The 21,018-nt window shown below is 30.8% G+C and overlaps 1 protein-coding gene across 2 annotated transcripts; it reads right to left on the bottom strand.

Moving 5' to 3' along the window:
* Positions 1–7,420: 7,420 nt before the first annotated feature.
* LOC139852625 (uncharacterized) lies at positions 7,421–15,538 on the bottom strand. Of its 2 annotated transcripts, none has more exons than XM_071841937.1 (12): positions 15,279–15,538; positions 14,104–14,437; positions 13,565–13,639; positions 13,413–13,471; positions 13,186–13,321; positions 12,488–12,584; positions 12,291–12,357; positions 11,466–11,564; positions 9,940–10,029; positions 9,298–9,452; positions 7,895–7,996; positions 7,421–7,783 (listed from the first exon to the last, which is right to left on the bottom strand). In XM_071841937.1, the coding sequence occupies exons 2-12, from the start codon at positions 14,354–14,356 to the stop codon at positions 7,648–7,650; spliced, it is 1,269 nt and encodes a 422-aa protein (XP_071698038.1). In that variant the 5' UTR covers positions 14,357–14,437; positions 15,279–15,538; the 3' UTR covers positions 7,421–7,647. The 2 variants fall into 2 exon arrangements, with proteins under 2 accessions (XP_071698038.1, XP_071698039.1); XM_071841938.1 differs by lacking the exon at positions 15,279–15,538 and adding an exon at positions 14,553–14,654.
* Positions 15,539–21,018: the final 5,480 nt, after the last annotated feature.

Raw genomic sequence — 21,018 nt, 5'->3', positions numbered from 1 at the left:
TACAGTATAACATGTTAATATGAAAGTTAAATATTTCCTCGGGTATTACCTACCCGTTAAAATATTTTCACCATTAACAGTTTGTACAAAAGAATTTTTAATTACAATCTTTATGAAAACATATATACATATATATTTTATTCAGATGCAATCATGGATTTAATGAGTTAATATGATATTAACTCATCTGATTTACCGTTAGAACAAGAATATATAATCTCTAAAACATTAGAGGTTACATAATCGCTATGTCGAATGAAGATAAATGATATAGAACGTCATGTAGTACGATGATTATACTCGAGGTACATAATGAGATGTTGAGGCATGGATTGTTGATGTACTGGTGCTGTTACTGATGGTACTGTTGGTGCCGGTGATGTTGTTGAAGCTGGTAAATTTTTGCACCATGTTTTCTAAATTGATTACTTGAGCGCGTAGCTCGCTGACTTCTTCAATTATTCAGGGATGATTGTCGGTCGAAATGAATGGATGAATAAGGTTCAGAATTGTGGATAGAATATAATCGTGTCGAACTACTCTGGAACTGAGGCTGAAAATGGTGTTACGAACAGGTTCCCGGTAAGTGCTTTAGGTTCTTCATCAAAAGGTTAATTCGGTTAGTGGAAGGGATCGCCTTCTGCGCGTCTCCATTGATTAAGTCGACAACGAACACATCAGATGAATTGGGGATGGATGACTGGGTGATTCATTCTGACGACGCTGCTTTCGGTGCTTAGGTGAAACTCCATATCGGAATCTGAGGGACTTGAACTAGTGGTGAGTTCCATTTCGTACGATTGAATAAAGGATTTTCCGATATGAAGTGATTTTTGGATATCAGACGATATTCTAATTATATAGAATACCTATACATAATACAGAAGATCCCGTAGATTACGAAGGGATTTAAGGAAACGTGTCAGATAAAGTCTACAGTAACAAATACACTAGTATATGAATTTATCTATACACTATCTATCAAATAAGTGCAGGAAGTCGTGTCTAGACTTAGGAATAATAAGCAGGTAATTTTCCACTAGGAATGATAAACAATACTTATAATATACAGCTAAGGTCGAAGTTCAGACTCGCTAATGCATCCTAACAACTATCAGTTAGACACACTAATGCAAGACCTGGTTCGCTAGGACCAACGCTCTGATACCAACTGTAAAGACCCGTCCTTATCCACCTGGACGAAGTCTTCAACATTTGGTCCCATTGCGATGATCGACTCCAAGTAATGTCCTTAAAATGAGCAAATGCACAGCGGAAGACTTAATTCGTACCTGAGAATAAACATGCTTAAAAGTGTCAACCAAAAGGTTGGTGAGTTCATAGGTTTATCATAACAGTTTTTTTTCTTCCATATTTTAATAGACCACAAGATTTCATATACATAAACATAATACACTTGCAAGTGTATGTAAAGCATTCTAAGTGGTTGAGCACTTGGTAACCATACTTAACATTTAATCAACGTCGCATATTCCCTTTATTATGAAATCTCACTACACCGTACCAAGTGTAGTCACGAAACGAAGTACTGTGCAACCGTTGAATACTGGTCGTCCAGTCCGGTTGGGGTTGTCAGGCCCGATAGATCTATCAACAGGATTCGCGTTTACAATACCACATGTAAATAGTAGTTACCAAGCTACAGGGAAGTATGCCAGTGGTACAACTCAACGTAGAATATATTTTTAAGTACTTGTGTCTATTTCGTAAACATTTATAAAAACAGCGCATGTATTCTCAGCCCAAAAATATATATTGCAAAAGCAATTAAAAAGGGAGCAAATGAAACTCACCATACTGTATTTTGTAGTAAAAATACATAGGACGACATTGAACAAGTATAGGGTTGGCCTCGGATTCACGAACCTATATCATTAATGTATATTAACACATATATTTGTAATCGAACAAACTTATATATAATATATCTTAATTTATATGTTATATGTATTTAATTTGTATATATTTAAAATAATTAATATTTATACATATAGATATCTTAATATGTATATTAGTATTTTATCAATAATTTGTTATTTGTAATATTTATAAAAATAATGTTAATATGTTTAGTATAATATTTATTTATTATAAAAATAATAACAAAAATGATAATTAAAATAATAATGATAATTAAAATAGTAATGATAATAATAATGATAGTTTTTAATAATATTGTAAATTAATAATAATAATATTAAAAATAATAATATTTTTTTATATAAAAATCATTTCAATAATGAAAATATTATTAATAATAATAATAGTAATAATAATAATAATGATAATGATAAATAATTAAACTACCTCAAAGGAGTAGTCCTAAAAAAATTGCCCAAGTCCGGGTTTGAACCCGCAACATCCCGCTAACCCGATAACATCCTTAACCATTACTCCATTTGTGATTTCATGAAATAATTCGTAACTAAAACTGTATAATCTGACATTTCTATTTCCTTTCTTCTTCATCAATAACAATCATCATCACTATAACTTAATCGTGATCTTCAGTATCACGAATCATCAATCCTACGTATCATCATTGATTATACGTATCGATTATCATCATTATTCATGTTATCCTATCATCATCATCATACGGATCATTATTTAACCATCATCATGATCATCACCTTTAAACCATCATCAATATACATATCATCTATATCATCATCACTAATCATCATCTTTATAATCTATTCATCATTTTATTGTATCATTATTGAATATTAATCAGACAATGAAACAGGAAACGAGATTCAGCTATATTTGTTTTATGGAATGGTTTTCATGACCCAGACCCAATAACCAAAGAATGGAATACGGCCCAATACCAAAACAAGATCACGATGATCCAAATGACTAACTCAAAGTTCCAGGCCCAATTGGTATTTAGATCTTGTAACAGAAAACCTAACCCGTCAATATCAATTCGCCTTTATCATCATAATTACTAAAAAAAAAATTGATTGAAACGTCATTTTCGTTGGAGGTCCATTATGGTACACCATGAGCTGGAGTTTTGTCCTACTTATACGCCATATATTATGGTCGGCCATGAGCTGTTAAAGTGTTCCACTTTATTTAGATTTATTAATATTCTATAACTATGTGGACAAGACTTTAACATCTTCAATCATTTTCCTTTTATTATGTGCTCACAGAAGAGAAATAATGCAACAATAGATACGCGTTTTATAGTAGCTGTAACAGCAGTGTTGTGTTCAAATGAAACAGAAAGAAACCGAAATACAAGAAGTAAGCACCACGTAGTATAGTGGCAGTTGTAGACAACATTATTTGGTGATGAAAAGCTGCAGTATTTTGCTGCTGTTGTGCCGGTTTCAGACAGGAAAAACAGGAAGTAATACGGGCTGATGGTTCTTGTTATGGTTGGGTTTGATTGTGGGTTTACGGTTTAGAAGATGAGAGAGAGAAGAGATATAGAGAGAGGAAATTGATGGTGGCGACGGGCTGTGGTGATGACAGGTTATAGATAGTAGCCGGTGGTGGTTATGGTTATGAATTTCGGTCAGAAACAGAAGGTTAGAGTAGTAGCACCCTGGTTTGCACTTTCAAAAGGATAGAAACAGAAATAACATATAGCCACAGCAGTCCATTTTATGTTTTGGTAAAGAAGAGAAAAGAGATAGAGAGAAGATGATGGTTGCGTGTGGTGGTGAGGTTTAAAGATGGTTTAGGGTTGTAGGGTGATCGAGCAAGTGGTTATGGGTGTTTAATGGTGATTTGAGGTGATGAGTTCGCAAAGAAGGAAGAACAAGAAGAGTGATGGATGATATTCAATGGTGGCCGGGTATGGTTTATCAAGGAAGAAATATATCCCCATATATCTAGTATGTAGGATTATATATAATAGAATAGGTATAGATAGTGGGTTCAGTAGTTGGATGGAAAGTGTAATAGGAAATGAACATATTTTTCTATCTATACAACCTCTGATGATATATGGAGACAAATGGGAAAAATCAAATAGGTGACCAACATTTAACAGTAATAAGATCCGTGATTCTAATTTTTCATTGACATTTCAATATTAATAATAATAATTTAATTATAATATAATATGAATGTATGATTAAGTTAACCCTCGCCTACTATTTCATTTACAGAATGAAATTCGTACTCCGTTGATAATTAGGGGCGGATAAAAGTGTTAAGAAAAATCTCATATTTTTAAATTAACTATATTTATTTATTTTGGTCATTATGATAAAAAAATCGAGCAATAACTATTAAATAAAAATTACATTAATTATTCACTCACAACCCCAAGTAAAATATGAAAAGTTTTAAAATTCAACAAATGGTTCTTAAATATATCTTTAATAAGCCTAAAATTTATAGAACTCATTTTCGGATCACTGTTTATTTAAAAAAAAAATATCAGTTTGAAATTAACTTGCTTAATATCAATCGGAACATTAATGAGTATTACAATTATTTAATATTTATTTTTAATATACTTTATTTTGTATATAGATATGTTTTAAATAATAATTATTATTTTTACATAATTAATTTCTAACAATTGCATCATAAATTATATTTCAATCATATATATATTTATTTAAATATATACATATCTATTTACAAACAATTGTTCGTGAATCGTCGAAAATAGTCAAAGGGTAATTTGAATATATGATCATAGTTTCCAAAATTTTCGAGACTCAACATTACAGACTTTGCTTATCGTGTAGGAATTATATAAAGATTAAGTTTAAATTTGATCAGAAATTTCCGGGTCGTTACAATTGTGTATCCATGTCTAGTGCTCGAGTATATATATTTATGCATGCTTGTATGCTAAATTTCGTCGTTAAACAGTTTATAATGAATCACGAATTAAATACATATATTACTAGTAAAAGGTATATGATATACATGTTTTTGGAAAGCTGGTAAAAAATCAATAACTTTTCATTTAGAAATCGCGTAATTTCGATGAACGAATCAAAAGATATGATCAACTGAATTATGATTGACGTTAATTAGAATTGCTTTTGAATCTGCAATTAATATTTAAACAGCTTGTTTGTAAGATTGATAAATTGAATTTTTGAATATTACCAACCGAGTAAATGAATCCTTATATAAGGTACGTCTCGTTTTGTTGAACTATTGTCAAAATTGACTTTTTGAAACGACTTTGGATAACTTTTGTATGTCGATCTCGAGCATTAGGATTGTGATACACTATGACCTGACCTAGCTTGATAGACATTTATTAACCAATATATGTTCTCTAGGTTGAGATCTACAGTTATTTGGTAATCCGAGTTTCGGTCACATTTTGGTGAACGACTTTATATGCTGCTAAGGTGAGTTTCATATGCTCCATTTTTAATTGCTTTTGCAAACTATATTTTTGGGCTGAGAATACATGCACTTTATTTTAAACGCAATGGATACAAGTACATATTTAATTCTACACTGAGTTTGAACCGAAAATTCCTTAGCTTTGGTAACTAGTAACTGCAAGTTATAAGAACTGGTGGGCGCGATTAGTTGTATATGGATCCATAGGGCTTGACATCCCCGTCTGTTCCAGGTATAGAAACCCTAGCCTGAACTATAAAACAGACGTATGCTATTTGAGTTTAGTACACGTTGGATTGCGTGTATAGTACATGTTGGTTGCATGTATGTTAAAACAGGGGTACTTATTATAACGTTAAAGTTTAGTTACAAGTGTGCTCAATCTTGTTGAATATTTTGATAAACGTTTCTGGATGAAACAACTGAAATCTTGTGATCCACCTTTATGTACAGATTATGCAAAACATTAAAACTATGAACTCACCAACCTTTGTGTTGACACTTGTTAGCATGTTTATTCTCAGGTTCCCTAGAAGTCTTCCGCTGTTTGCTTATATGTTAAACAAACTATGTGCATGGAGTCTTACATGGCATATTTTTCAAGGAAACGTTGCATTCACCAAATCATCACCATGTATCTTATTTTGACTGCATTGTCAACGGAAGTACTATTGTAAACTATTATTTACGGTGATTGTCTATATGTAGAAATCATCAGATGTCGAAAACCTTTGATTTAAATATTCATTTATGGTGTGCCTTTTCAAAAGAATGCAATGTTTACAAAACGTATCATATAGAGGTCAAATACCTCGCAATGAAATCGATGAATGACGTGTTCGTCCATATGGATTTGGAGCGATCGTCACAGCGTTTGTCGATGAACCACCATCTCTACCATCTCAAGACCCCTAAAACAAGTTTTGAATTGCGTCCCCATAATTCATGTCATCAATGTTTTCTCTAAGCTTATAAGAACCCGAAGTGGAAGCCTCATTCGCTTTTTCTTCTTGACTTCGGATTAGCTTCGTTAAGTAAACCTCTTGGGACATCTCTATTCAATACGTACCACGATTTACAATAACCTTCGCACGCCGGTTCCTCGCAGTTGCAGTAACTTCTTCCACTACGATTAATCAACACCGGTAAAGACCTATCTTCGTTCGATTCTACGTTACGTTTAACCAACAATTCTTCTCTTTTTCTTATTCTCCTTTTCTTATTCTCCTTCTTCAAACGAATCTCTCTAAATTCGAAGAAGACTTGGTAACTTCAATGACCTCTCCGAACAATTTGGCAATTTTGGTCACACTCTCTTTGGAAGCAAACTTCACGAGAATACCGGTAAATTCAACCCACACATAGCGAAAAAAAGTCTCGGCTACCCCATCAAATGGGGAAACCACAACAAACTCAGACGAATCCCAACATAACTGATATTGGTCGAAGTCGGAAATTTCGAGCAAAAGGCCCGAACATACTAATGTGACTAACATGAACATTATTCAATCAAAAAAGTCGATACCTTGGTTTGAACAATGAGAACACGATCAACCAACATAACTGAAAGTTGCGTATCCGAAATCAAAGGATTGATATTAATCTTGCACCTGAGATTGGTCGAAGTTGGAAATTTCGAGCTTCCAGAACCCGGAGCTCCTAGTTATTGGTCTTCCAACAAAAATGGGGTGTCCTAAGATCATCGACCCATATAAATTCTTAATTGCCTTAGAGGTTGTTTTAAATTATGAGTCTTGTGCAAGTAGACACTATATATATCCGGTGCTGAGTATTTCATCATATTGTGTAAGATGACATTAAATTACCTATATGAAAATGGGACGATGTAAAGGTACTATGCATAAATATTGAATAGGTAGATTATACGGAGTTAAAGTCAGTAAATAGTTTTTTTTGTGAAATTAAACCCGTCACAATTTCATTGGATACTTCGTGTTAAACACCTGCTGTATAAAAGTTGGTAAATGATACTTGTGCACACATACAGTATCATCAAAATACAATATTACAAAGTATACATCAATCATTTTCAGCTCAAGTGTATGATATATATTATTTCGGCAAATCTCGTCTTACACAAAGATCTCAACATTGTACAAGTTTCATATTTGATATTAAACATCTGCTGTATATATATAGTATATAGTATAATATATATAATACATACATTGCTATTATGAACAGTTGAGACGCTTTTAAACAAACTCGTTGAGAAAATGATTCCTAAAAATGGAGTTTCATACAATCCATGCTTTGGATTGTTACTTAATCTTTGTTGTTGCCAATGTGCACATTGTTTACATTTTCATGGTTCCAAGAAGAATCAACTTCAGGTAGTTGATATTCATCCGGCTTCAAAGCCAACGCGAAGTCAGGCAACGTTGGCGCTGTTTCCATAATTCTACATGCGTTTTTAGTAAGATCAGGTCAAAGTTTGACCACGAAAGAATAAAAATAAATAATTAGAAAAATAATAAAAAAGATGAATAAAGTCAACCAGGTTAAGACTTACTTTTCATAAGTGTATAAATCTCGGTTGATCCGCACTTTGCTAGAAGTGTCTTTTGGAATCTTTTCAGAGAGATACTTCATTGTTCCCCAAAGAGGTGGCGTTCTGAATCAAAATATAAAAATCAAGTTTCAAAAATTTGCTAAACATATACGAGTAATTTGAATAATGAACAATAATAAATTGATATCGGAAATTCTACTCTTCGGTAAAATAAACATAAACTGATCTCGGCATTGTTAGACGTGAAAATTTTGAAACATTCACTTATTAATGTCTCGGTTTGGATTATGTTTTATCTCGAACAGTTAAATAAGTAAAACTAATACAAGTAATTTAAAAGGAAAGAGGTGAAAAGGGTTAAACAATCAATAGTCACCCAAAGTGCATCTTAAATGCATACAAGATACAACCTCCTAGATCTTTTATTCGATATAATCAGGTAGATATCGTAACATATTTTTTGTAAGTATATCTATGGTGCTACCTATGAATAACATTTTTGGAGGAAGAAAGTGTTTTGGGTCAACCGAAGTTGACCCGAACCAAAAAAATTGTTTATTTTGACCCATTATCCAATTCGAGTGATACATATGGCCACCTCTACCAAAGCTACAAATGCCATATCAACAAATATCCAACAAGCACAGTGTGTTTGGGTAAAATAAACAGAGCATAATCTTATGATAAAAATAGAATTCACAACATGAATATACCTGTTACTGCAGAAATTCAACTAAGAAAATAGAATTGTATTGTATGTTTTGTCATGAGAACTTTGTTTTCAAGTACAAACTCATAACAACAAGCCCATAGTGCTAGTTTGTAGAGTATAATAATTCTTGCTATCTAAACTTGAAGAACTATAGTAATTACTCTGTTTTTCTCGATTTTTAATATAGCATTTACTTCTGTTCAAAAGCATAATAACTGCAACAGAGAAATTGGCAAGTCGATTTCTATTATTATTATTACTATTACTATTATTATTATTATTATTATTATTATTATTATTATTATTATTATTATTATTATTATTATTATTATTATTATTATTATCATTATCAAAAACATTATTTTTATGCAACACTAATTAAGGACGTAGCGATAGAATAGTAATTTACTTTTATGTTCTCCATTTCTTATTTTTAAGAAAGGAAAACCTACAAAGTAACCCACATATTGTGTACATCTCACAAATCAATGAGACTCTTCAGATACCGCTAGGTCAAAGACCCAATGGTGTGTGAAAGTGGTAATTTTCTATTATTAAAAATGTTCATTCAGCACAAAAAAGATGTAAACAAGACTGAAGGATAAGCAAAAATAAAATTAATAAAAAAAACGCATAACATGCATTTAATAATTTCATCCAATGGATCCATCAACAGGTTAAGAAATGTTACCTTGAGATAGGAACTGCAGTATTAAAAGCTTCACATGCCTTTTTGCTTTCTTTGAGAAACTCATCTGCTGCTTGTAAAGCAGATACAGCCATTCCATGTGATTTTTCTGTGTTACCTTCGTCAAGAATTAACCCATGATAGTAATACGCGCCTGCCTACACAATGTTTAAATAGATTATCATATATTAATTTACAGGGAATTCAATATCCGTCAAAGAAAATAATGATTTACAGAGACACGTTAGAGAGCAGATGGAATGCATCTTCACTATGTAACCAACATTTATCAGCTGATAACAGAGATAGCAAAATAAGCATGTGGTGTAATGGGCCTATGAAGAATTTTGGGCTAGTTTGGGTGGGGTCATAGTCATATACGGTTTCAATCTTGTAGTAAACTATATTATTTCGATAACAATATAATATATAATATATAATATTTTAATTAAAACAATATAGGATATAGGATGTTTTATGCATTATTTATCTACTTCGAGCAACTTTCAATGCGCCTGATTCCTTTATAGGTATTTTACTGTTTGGCTGGTTAGAGATAAAACATAACAATAAATAGGAACTGTGAATCTAAGATGCAGACTTATAGTATAGATAAATGTAAAAATATAATAATTTAAAAAATACCTTGGCTTCGATATATTTCCATTTGACATAAAAGCGGTGTTTCTCACCCCAACCATTTGCTAGCGGAAGGTTCGTAATATTATCTTGTGCCTGCATAAAAAAATCACCAATGATGAAAACTAATCAATCATAAATGCACCTACCACATTTAAGCCTTATAAGACTATAGAAGTTGCTAGACTCCAAGTATAGTATTCAGAGCGACGGGATCACAAGGCTTAGTTTACAGCTTTTTACTTGTCTATATAATTACCCTGATGTATTTACTGTAATCTAAAGCATTAAGCACAAGGTTGTAAAACTCGCGACTCGGGGAGTACTCGGCCGGAGGTTTTTGAGGAGTAATCGGCGACTCGGGGAGTACTCGGAGGAGTACTCGGATTTTGACTTTTGTTGACTTTTCTAATATAACTAAATATTTTCAATATATTATAGATATATAATATATATATTAGCTATAAACAAACATTTTATGAATATATATATATGTTAAATATATAAAATTTATAAATATATATGTTAAATATGTAAAGTTTAGTTACATATAAATATTTATTTTAAGAGTGCATATAAATTTTGTTCTTGGTATTAAAGTTTAGTAAAAGTTTAGGGGTTATTATTGTCATTTGATAAAAGAATATTGAATTAAAATATTTTAAAAATAAATACTCTCGTATATGGTACTCAAAGTCTCAAAGAGCATCACTGCATCAGACATATGATAAAAACAAGTTGTAAAAAATAAAAGCACTCTCTCTTGAAAAACGTGTCACCATCCAATTTCCAAAAAATCCCAGATCTTGTTTTACAAGCTCGCTATGGATCTGAGATCTCGTCTTGTTTTCTTCCTCAATCCTTTCTTCTTTCCCGTTTCTGTTTTTTTTCATCATCGTTCCTCGTGTCCGGTCAATTTTTGAGTTTTCCGACGACGTTGACCGGCGTTGACCGAGTAATAGAGCGAGTTAGACACCGATTTCTCGGTTGAACAATTTTTCCGAGTTATCGCCGAGAACTCGGCCGAGTCAGCCGAGTTTTGCAACCATGTTAAGCACCATCTATAAAATTACTTTTTAGTTCACTTATTACCATTACAGATGTCAACCGTCTGTATGAGCTACAGATGAAGAATATTATCGTCTAGATTTTGATGATACACTACTCTGCATTAAATGCTAAAACTAGTTCAATTGAAAAACTTTAGATTGTTTTTTTTCGTGTTTTATCCCAAAATTTATGCAGTTCTGGCTGTCATAATTTATACATGGGGATGCAAAACACGGCCTAGTATAAAACAAACAAGCATTTGTTTAATTTGTGTTTGCTCGCTCGCTCGCTCATTTCATATTCATAGAGATTATTCCTCATCCATATCTATGATAAACAATAATGGCTATCATAACTTTTAAGATTTGCTTTTTAGCAGTAAAATACTAATAAAGAGATCGTTCTTATAAAATTTTAACACACTACAAATACACTCTGCATTAATTACCGAGAGTAATTTTGAAGAAATAACCAATATTTACCTGCTGCCAATACTTGACCATCTCACAGGCGAGCCTTCGTTTCACTGCGAGTGTGGCTTTGGTACTATCGATTGCGAGCCCAAGTTGTATATCCACACCCTGATTTCAAACAAGAATCATATAGTCAAATATTTAATTTCTCGTAATCCCATGTTGTAGCAAGCATATCTTATATTTTATTTAGGACATAAATTTAAGTAAAATGCACTTGCAATGTTGCTAATATCATTAATCGCCAAGTAATAGTAGCATATATAGATTAAAGGTTAGAGTACATCCAGAAAAAAATTGTGGTAGTTAGAATCAGAGGGAACGACCTTAAATCAGTAGCGCAGAAATTGGGCAATTTAGGTTATATGAGGTTGATAACAGATCAAATGGGTATATTTAGAACATTTATCTAAAAACGAATGGGTCAAACGGCTAACAGTCCAGCAAGGCGTACTCAAAAGTGTTCACAACTTCCTAATTATTTATGAAAAAGATGGATTAGTAGTTTGAAATAGTTTCTGTAATTATAGTACATATATTAATTCTAGAACAAAACAGTACATAACAGAACATGTGTCAGCCGATAATGACATTTAATACATGGCCAAAGAAATTTCTCTGACAGAAAAAAAAAAAAAAAAAAAAAAAAAAAAAAAAAACTTGACTATGTTCAATTCATTTTTAAAGTTACTTGACCTGAGACCTTCGACCCATTAGATGACCCACCCATTTTGGCACCTGTATGGTAGTTTAAACTACTATGCATATGAGCTAATTGATACGCAGCTACATAAATTCGGCATATAACAGACAAGTCTAACACCACAACAATACCTGCCCTAAAGCTTGAAGGCAGAGTGCTCTCAAAACGCCTTCAGCAAGGTCCACTGGCAAGTCTCTCCTAAAATAAAGACAAGATTTGTTACAATAACATCAAATAAAATAAATAGAGAAAAGCCGACTATCGGGATCGAAACGATGACCATCCTCTTTAATAGACAGGTATGGCTACAACTTAAAATTTTACGAACCTTAGTTCGGGTGGCAGTTGTGGAAGTACGTGCCTTACAGCACAATCAAGGTAACCAGCTGCCTTCAACAAAATATCAATTCCAGATCTCCTGCTTTCTGTTATATTAAACAACATACGAGATTACATGTAACACAAATAGCAAGACCGGGCATTTTATATAGATAAGAAATTACTTTATAACATTCTACTATTAAATAAAGAGTAGCCTTATTATTAAACAAATAATATTTCTTCAAACAACGAGGACATCTTAACAGACATTTATCCTAGTGGGCTACAAGTAGGAAATTGGTGAGGCGGGATGAGTCGAAGAGGTTTATGTAAAAACTGAGTAATTTTTCATTATGAGTTGGGTTGATCCGACAAAATTGATGTACAAAATTTGAACTTATTAGTAGTTATGAATATTAAAAAACACTTGCACTTGCTAATGACAGAAGTGCGAAGTTTCTTAAGTGATCAATGCATGTTTTTTATATCTATTAAGAAATAATAGCCTATAAATTAAACATAAATATTTCCCATCCTAAGTAAATCAATTAATTAGAGGCACCTAGACAATAAGGGAGCTCTAAAGTTTTCACTAATATATATAAAAAGTAGTTATTAATCAATGTGCACGCAGCAACCATAATAAATTAGTTCACGAAATTTGAATATTGGCATTGTTTTTTCATATCATATGATACCACGCACCTTCTGTTACTTTAGGCAAATAACCATCAGTCGACGTCCTTGGGAGAAGCAACAAGTTTGCTTGTGATAGGGATAACGTTGCCATCAAATGCAAAACTGATAGTACTTCGTACCAAGCACTATACATACCCATTTCCTGAAAATTATGACAATTTCCAATAAGTACTAATCATGTCTATTTAAAATCAGATTAGCACTTTTGAAATGCCCATCTAACGCCTTCTTACCTCTGAATCATCCTCTTGGTTTATCCACGTAAATTGTACTTTATGTTGTAACGGACTTCCTTCAAAGTGATCAACAAGATGTATATATAAGTTATAATCATATTAATAGAAGATTACATAAAAATAACAAGCTAGCTTAGATAATGATTTACCATCTTTAACCAGTCCTAATAGGACAGGCAAATAATCCTCAAGGGCTTGTAGAAGATCACCTAAAGTTGAGCCTCCTGAAAATAAAAAAATAGCCATAAATATAATAATACTATTATTAATTAGATGTAGCAACTTTCGCCATTTACATATGGAGTCGATCTGGGCTGTGCTTTATCTCAAACGGGTCAAATAAAATATAATCAGCTAAGAAGGGAGAATGGGTCAAATGTGTTGATTGGTTTAAATCCGCCAAGTCTGTTTATAATGCATACAACCTCCTACATCATTTTATCCAGATATTCAAACTATGTTTGTCGTTATATCATTTGATAATAATAGTTACTAAATTGAAGATCTATAACTATCTTAGATATGGCCAGAAAGTGCTTGCGGGTTTCCTATCCTGACCCACCATAATTTAACCTACCAGTTTTACTCAACCTATGTTGGCCCATTTTCCAACCCATCTGAACCGCCCATCTTGCTACCTTTTCAATTACAGTAACATATAGAAATAAGTCTTTTTTTTAATACTAACCATGTTGGGTAGCACTTCTTCTACGTGTTCTTGTGATAGACGGAGCTTCTTGTCCTGCCATAACAACTATACGTGTCCTAAGAGCAGAGAGTTTATCCACTAAATTTTTGCACAAATGGTCCCCGAGAGACTCGTTAAAATCAACAGGTTTTGGAATCCGTAAACCAGGAACAAAAACCGCAACTTCACCAATGTTTCCAGGCCTCCTCCTTTTGCCACCTGTATCTTTTGGGGTTGACACAAAGCATCCCATATTATCGTTAACTTTTATACCTCTGCCACCCTTAGGTTTATATGGATGAGATCTTCAGCAAGATATTGGAAACTCGATTATCTATTAACAATTAACAAACAAAATATAAAATAAAATATATAATACATTAAAATAAAATACAAGTAAAAAAAAAGAAAAAGAAAAGATGTTGATAAAATAAGAAACTTATTATTACTACTGAAACAAGTCACATATTGTGGCAAGCCTCATAAATGTTCAACCAAAAACTAGTAGACTACTCATGAGTCACGAGCACAATGTAAAAACTACATTATCTTATTGAAGCATATACCTTTAAATTGTTATAGCATACAAATATATAAGAGATATAAGAATCAAAGCAGCAACAAGCAAAAAGTTCAATAAAGTAGAAAGTAATATCACAAGAAAGGCGTGATAAAGTGACACGTGCTTTCCGGTTCCTCGTTCATCAATATAATGACACAACCAACTGTGAAATTCAAATAAAAGTATATGCATATGTTATATGTGTATATATGAAAGTTTCATTACAAGGTTTTATTCCAAACAAAAATTGAAGATCCCATAAAAAGCAAATTTTTATCATACACAAAACACTAACTTCTAGTTACAAAACACTCAATTAACGCCTAGTTCATAAAGCTTCTTTTTTGTTTACCTTTTTATTTTTTATTTTTTTATTCTACACCACACAATTCTTTTAAGCAATACAAGCTTGAATATAATAACTAAACACAAATTTCATAACTTTTACCTGAAATAAGTAATCACTAAGCAACAACAACATCATAGCAAGAAAGGTGAATAAATTGAAATAAAAAACTATGCATAACTTCCTATAACCACAATAACAACTAACTAAACCAATTAACCTAATTTTCATCAACCACAAACAATAAATTGAAAATTAAAATAATACCTTTGTGAAATTGAAGGAGTTGAATTGTGAATCTAACTATCCATTAGGGCAAACAACGATACAGAATTCATTAAAATTGAAAAAATGCAGGTTGTTGTACGGGATGTTGTGGTTTGTAATTCAAGGGATGAAAACAATTGGATGATTGGCCTTAGGGCCTCAATTTATCGATCTGAAAAAGTAAAGTATTGAAGGTGAACAGAGAGATATAGATACATATGTATATGTGTATATATATGGAGAGAGAGAGAGAGAGAGAGAGAGAGAGAGAGAGAGAGTAAAGAGTGAATTACTAACTATAATAATTATTGATTGCTTGGTTAATACTGTATTAATATGTACTGTGTATATAGATATAGATTACGGAGTAATAGATAGTAGATAGGCATATGATATGAGTTAGTTTAGTATAAATAAATTATGATTATGAATTATGATTTATGATTAATGATTAATATTAAATATTAATATTAAATATTAATATTAAAATTATAGAAACTAAGAGTATTAATTTATATTTATATTTATATTTATATTTATATTAAATTATATCTATCGATTAGTGTGAGCAAAGCAGACTTTTTGTGTTTTGTTGTTTGTTTCCCTAAATGGTAAACTTCAGGTAATAAAGTGGGGCGTTTTTTAGAAGGAAAAGCGGCAGCCGTCCCTAATGGATTTGAAATTTTCATTGTAAAATTTTTGGATTTTTCGACTTTGCTCTCAGTAGATTTTTTTTTGCCTCAAAACCTACATATTTTGTCTCAAAACCTTCAAATTTTGCCCAAAAATCTTCAAATTTTACCACAAAACTTTCAAATTTTGCCCATAAACCTTCAAATTTTGGCCCAAAACCTCCATAATTTGTCTTAAAACCTTCATTTTTTGCCCAAAAACCTCCATATTTTTTCCAAAAAAATTGCTACGGTTTTATTTTTTTTTTGCCCCCGGCGAAAAAAATCCTGGTACTGCCACTGACCGTAATAATTTTCACATAAATCAAGGAAATTTTTAAAAAATATCATATACTTGTGCTTTTTTTACTCCGTATTTACGTGACGAACTTTCTTCTTTTTCTTCGTTTTTGTATTTATTTATGGTGTATAAAGATAATAATGATAAAAAAAAATGATTAGAGCTTTTATTATTAAAGTAATATATTATCTATCTAATTTATATACATTATATATAAAGCGCGTTATAACAACCTCATATTTTCATGTCTGAATTGACTAATTTGACTATAGGGTTGTTGTGATGACCCGGAAATTTTCGACCAAATTTAAACTTAATCTTTATATAGTTTCGACACAATAAGCAAAGTCTGTAATGTTAAGTCTCGAAAGTTGTAAACTATTTACATGGATCCATTTAACCCTTGTCTATTCTCGATGATTCACGAACCTTTAATGTATAGATAAAAGTAAGTAGTAGAAATAATAAAATATAATTGAATCCTTAGAAGTTAATATATAAAATAACATACAGAATATTAAGGTAGCTATTAAAATGAAGATATATATAGATATGAACTATATACATAATTAATGGTTATATATATAATGTATTTATATTAAAATGTATAAATAATAAATATTCAACTTATGTTACCCTATAATTATTAAGTATAATATAATAAATGATATATAATATTAATATATTAAATATAATTACAAGTTAAGAATATAGTTGATATTGTAAAATTTACATTTCTTTCATTATTATTATTATTAGTATTAATATCAAAATTAGTAATATTAATAATATTATTATTATTATGATTACAATTATAATTTTAATGTTATGATTTTCAAAATAGAGATTTTAAATATAAATACTATTATAAGAATGATAAAAATTATAATTTAATTGTAACTTAAATATTATTAGCTATCAATATTATTAATTATTATTAAACTTAGTAAAACTAGCATTTTTGTTATTAATAATATCATTATATTAATAGTATTATTATTTTAGATTTATTATTATTAATATCTTATCAATAATTTTATTGTTATTATTAAAATAAATTGTTATTAACTATTATTATTACTAATTCATTTATTAGTTATTAATATTATAAATTTATAAAATCACGAAAGAATCAGGATCAGTTACATGTCTACATCTTTCTGTAGTTAATTTTTTCTTGTTTCTCTATTAGTACCAATCAATAATAGTAATCTTATACAGATAATTGATTTGGTTAGACATCATTTTCATACTTTTGTATATATATTTTTTTGTTTGTTTTCCCCGAGTTATGTCGACCCATAGGAATCCTTATATCAATCGAGCAAAGGCCAAGACAAATACCACTACCATCATTAGCTGTAAACCGAACCCAGAAACCCATTTTTGTTGCAATCATCAAAACTAGTTTCCTTTGTTTCTTGTTTCGGTTGGAATCACCAATACCACCACCATCATTATCTTGTTGGACACCATCATAAATCTCACACAATCTATTTCTGTTTCCTGTTTACCATCGAAGGACACATGTTATTACACCTGCGTATTTTACTTCTGCTTCTATACGAATTAGAACCAAAACCGCCACCATGTAAAGCTAACTACTGATAGTTCATGATACTGTTACGATCAAAACATCAATTAAACCACCTTAAACACCTTGTAAACTGCTGCTTCTTCTTATATACTATTGCAAACACAAACTCGTCAACCAAAACCCTAAACAACCACGACACCATTTAGCCACCTCTTTAAACTGTACGAAATCCATCCAACAAAATTCATTAAATTGCAGCAGCATGTTGTCGAGCTCAAAGAACTACACGATATTTTTTTACCAAATCAACATAATGAGGAAGAATGGAAAAGTTAAGGTTATTATTTTAAATACTAGCATGTGTTACCTTTATTCTTGTGGCAGACAACTTAACTTTTTGCTTTAAGTATGTTGATTAGGGAGTAGTTGATAAATGACGTGTTATACATTCCAAATGAGTGATGAGAACGATTAGGTATTAACCATGCTGGAAACCATCTATCATATCCTTTTTCTTTTCCTGTCATGGCCGAATTCTACAACCACAAACCAATACTTTCTTTTGGGCTTAGTAATTCATTAGTTGGACTTCAACTGAGATGGCTAATTAGGCTTCGACAAGCTACAGACGTAGCTGTAATTTCACGTGATCCTATTTCTGATACAGCCCAAACACGATACCTTGAATATCGTTGCCCCTTTCTATTTTTCTTTTACGTGTTATTCGTTAAAGATGATGCATGATTATGATGAAGGAGGAAACGGGTCCATATGTTACAAGTTTATCTATGTTTTTTTTTCTTTCTTGCTGATCGATTCCTTTTTCCTATTATGATGAAGATGGTGATGATATAAGGTTATATTTTTATTTCGGGATCTTAACACAGATATGATAGAGTAGAAGAATGGTTTGGTGATTTGTTGTTTAGGCTAGAGGTCCTGTGTTCAATCCTCCCATACTCCAGTTTTCTATTTTTTTTAAAATAGCAGACTTATTTAATCCTAAATTGGGCCGAAATCCTATTGTTGGGCTTGGTTAACTGCAGTGGGCCGAAATTCAAATACTCCTGTTGGGCCGTACAGCTAATCGGGTTAAATAGGATGAGCTAGAAGTTAAATTAGAAAATCAGAAGGCAGATGGATGGTTTAGGAGTATTGTCGGGCTTCAAGAGGTTGCCGGTTCGAGCCCGGGCTAAGTCAGTTTATTTCTTTTTGGAGCTTTTAAGGTAGTTTCTATTATTATTATTATTATTATTATTATTATTATTATTATTATTATTATTATTATTATTATTATTATTATTTTTATTATTATTATTATCATTATATTTAAAATTATCATTTTTATCAAAATTATCATTTTTTATTTTATTAGTATTAGTAAGATTATCAAAATTTGTAAGATTATTATTATTACTATCATTATTACTTTTATTACTATTATTTTATGTATACTATTAATATTATTATTATTATTATTATTAATATGATTATTATTATTATCACAAAATAAAACAACATGTTATTCACTAACTTTATTATTATCATTCTATCAAACAAATATTTATATGAAACACATATACAAAGTTTATAAAAATATATAACAATTAAAATAATATATATATATATATATATATATATATATATATATATATATATATATATATATATATATATATATATAATATCAATACATAATTTGTTCGATTTCCCTTATATGTGTTAATATATATATATATATATAAATGATATAGGTTCGAGAATCCGAGGTCAACCCTGCATTGTTCAGTTGTTAAATATTGTCATATGTATTTTTACTACAAAATACATTAGGTGAGTTCATTTAATCCCTTTTTACTCATTACATTTTTGGGCTGAGAATACATGCAAATGCTTTATTAACTATTTTACAATATTTATATGCGTGAGTTTTCATTAATCCCTTTTTAAATGCTTTCGCAATATATATTTTGGGACTGAGAATACATGCGCTGCTTTTAGAACTGTTTTACGAAATAGACACAAGTAATCGAAACTACATTCTATGGTTGGATTATTAAACCGAATATGCCCCTATTTAGTCTGGTAATCTAAGAATTAGGGAACAGACACCCTAATTGACGCGAACTCTAAAGATAGATCTATCGGGCCCAACAAGCCCCATCCAAAGTACCGGATGCTTTAGTACTTCGAAATTTATATCATGTCCGAAGGAGGATCCCGGAATGATGGGGATATTCTTATATGCATTTTGTGAATGTCGGTTACCAGGTGTTCAATCCATATGAATGATATTTTTGTCTCTATGCATGGAACGTATGTTTATGAGAAATGGAAATATGAAATCTTGTGGTCTATTAAAATTATGAAATGATTATTTATGTTAAACTAATGAACTCACCAACCTTTTGGTTGACACTTTAAAGCATGTTTATTCTCAGGTATGAAAGAAGTCTTTCGCTGTACAATTGCTCATTTTAAAGATATTACTTGGAGTCATTCATGACATATTTCAAAAGACGTTGCATTCGAGTCGTTGAGTTCATCAAAATTATTATTAAGTCAATTATATTTGGATATATTATGAAATGGTATGCATGTCTGTCAACTGTCTATGTAAATGAAAGTTTGTCTTTTAAAAACGAATGCAATGTTTGTAAAATGTATCATATAGAGGTCAAGTACCTCGCGATATAATCAACTGTTGGGAATTGTTTATAATCGATATGGACTTCGTCCGGATGGATTAGGACGGGTCTTTACAGTTGTTATCCATACGTAATATATAATTAAATTTGACATTGATCAAATATTTATTTTTAGTCGACACTTTTTGTTAACTAAAGTTTACACTAATTATATAAAATAACTTTAGTTAATATTAATGCGTATTATATTTAAAACTATATGTAACATAATTATTAATTAAATGATAAGTTATTTTAATCATTATATATATTTTTAGCTTATAAATAAAAATAAAAAGAAATAAGATTTTTTTTTATAAATTAAATAATGAGCCCATGAATTTTGACTAAATATTTTCAAAAACAAAAACTTATTAAAAATATTTTTAACATGTTTTTATTATTTTATCAAAATTGGCACCTTTATTTTATTATTTTTTTTTCTTTTCACCAACCATTTTTTACCTATAAATACATGGCTCCTCATTCATTTTTTCTTGCCAAACACAAACACTTAAGTTATTCTCTCAAAACCTTGAAGAAA

Source organism: Rutidosis leptorrhynchoides, chromosome 6, assembly GCF_046630445.1.
Source record: "Rutidosis leptorrhynchoides isolate AG116_Rl617_1_P2 chromosome 6, CSIRO_AGI_Rlap_v1, whole genome shotgun sequence".
Lineage (NCBI taxonomy): Eukaryota > Viridiplantae > Streptophyta > Magnoliopsida > Asterales > Asteraceae > Rutidosis > Rutidosis leptorrhynchoides.
Note: the sequence above shows the minus strand (reverse complement) of the source record. Positions and strands in the feature narration are given on the sequence as shown.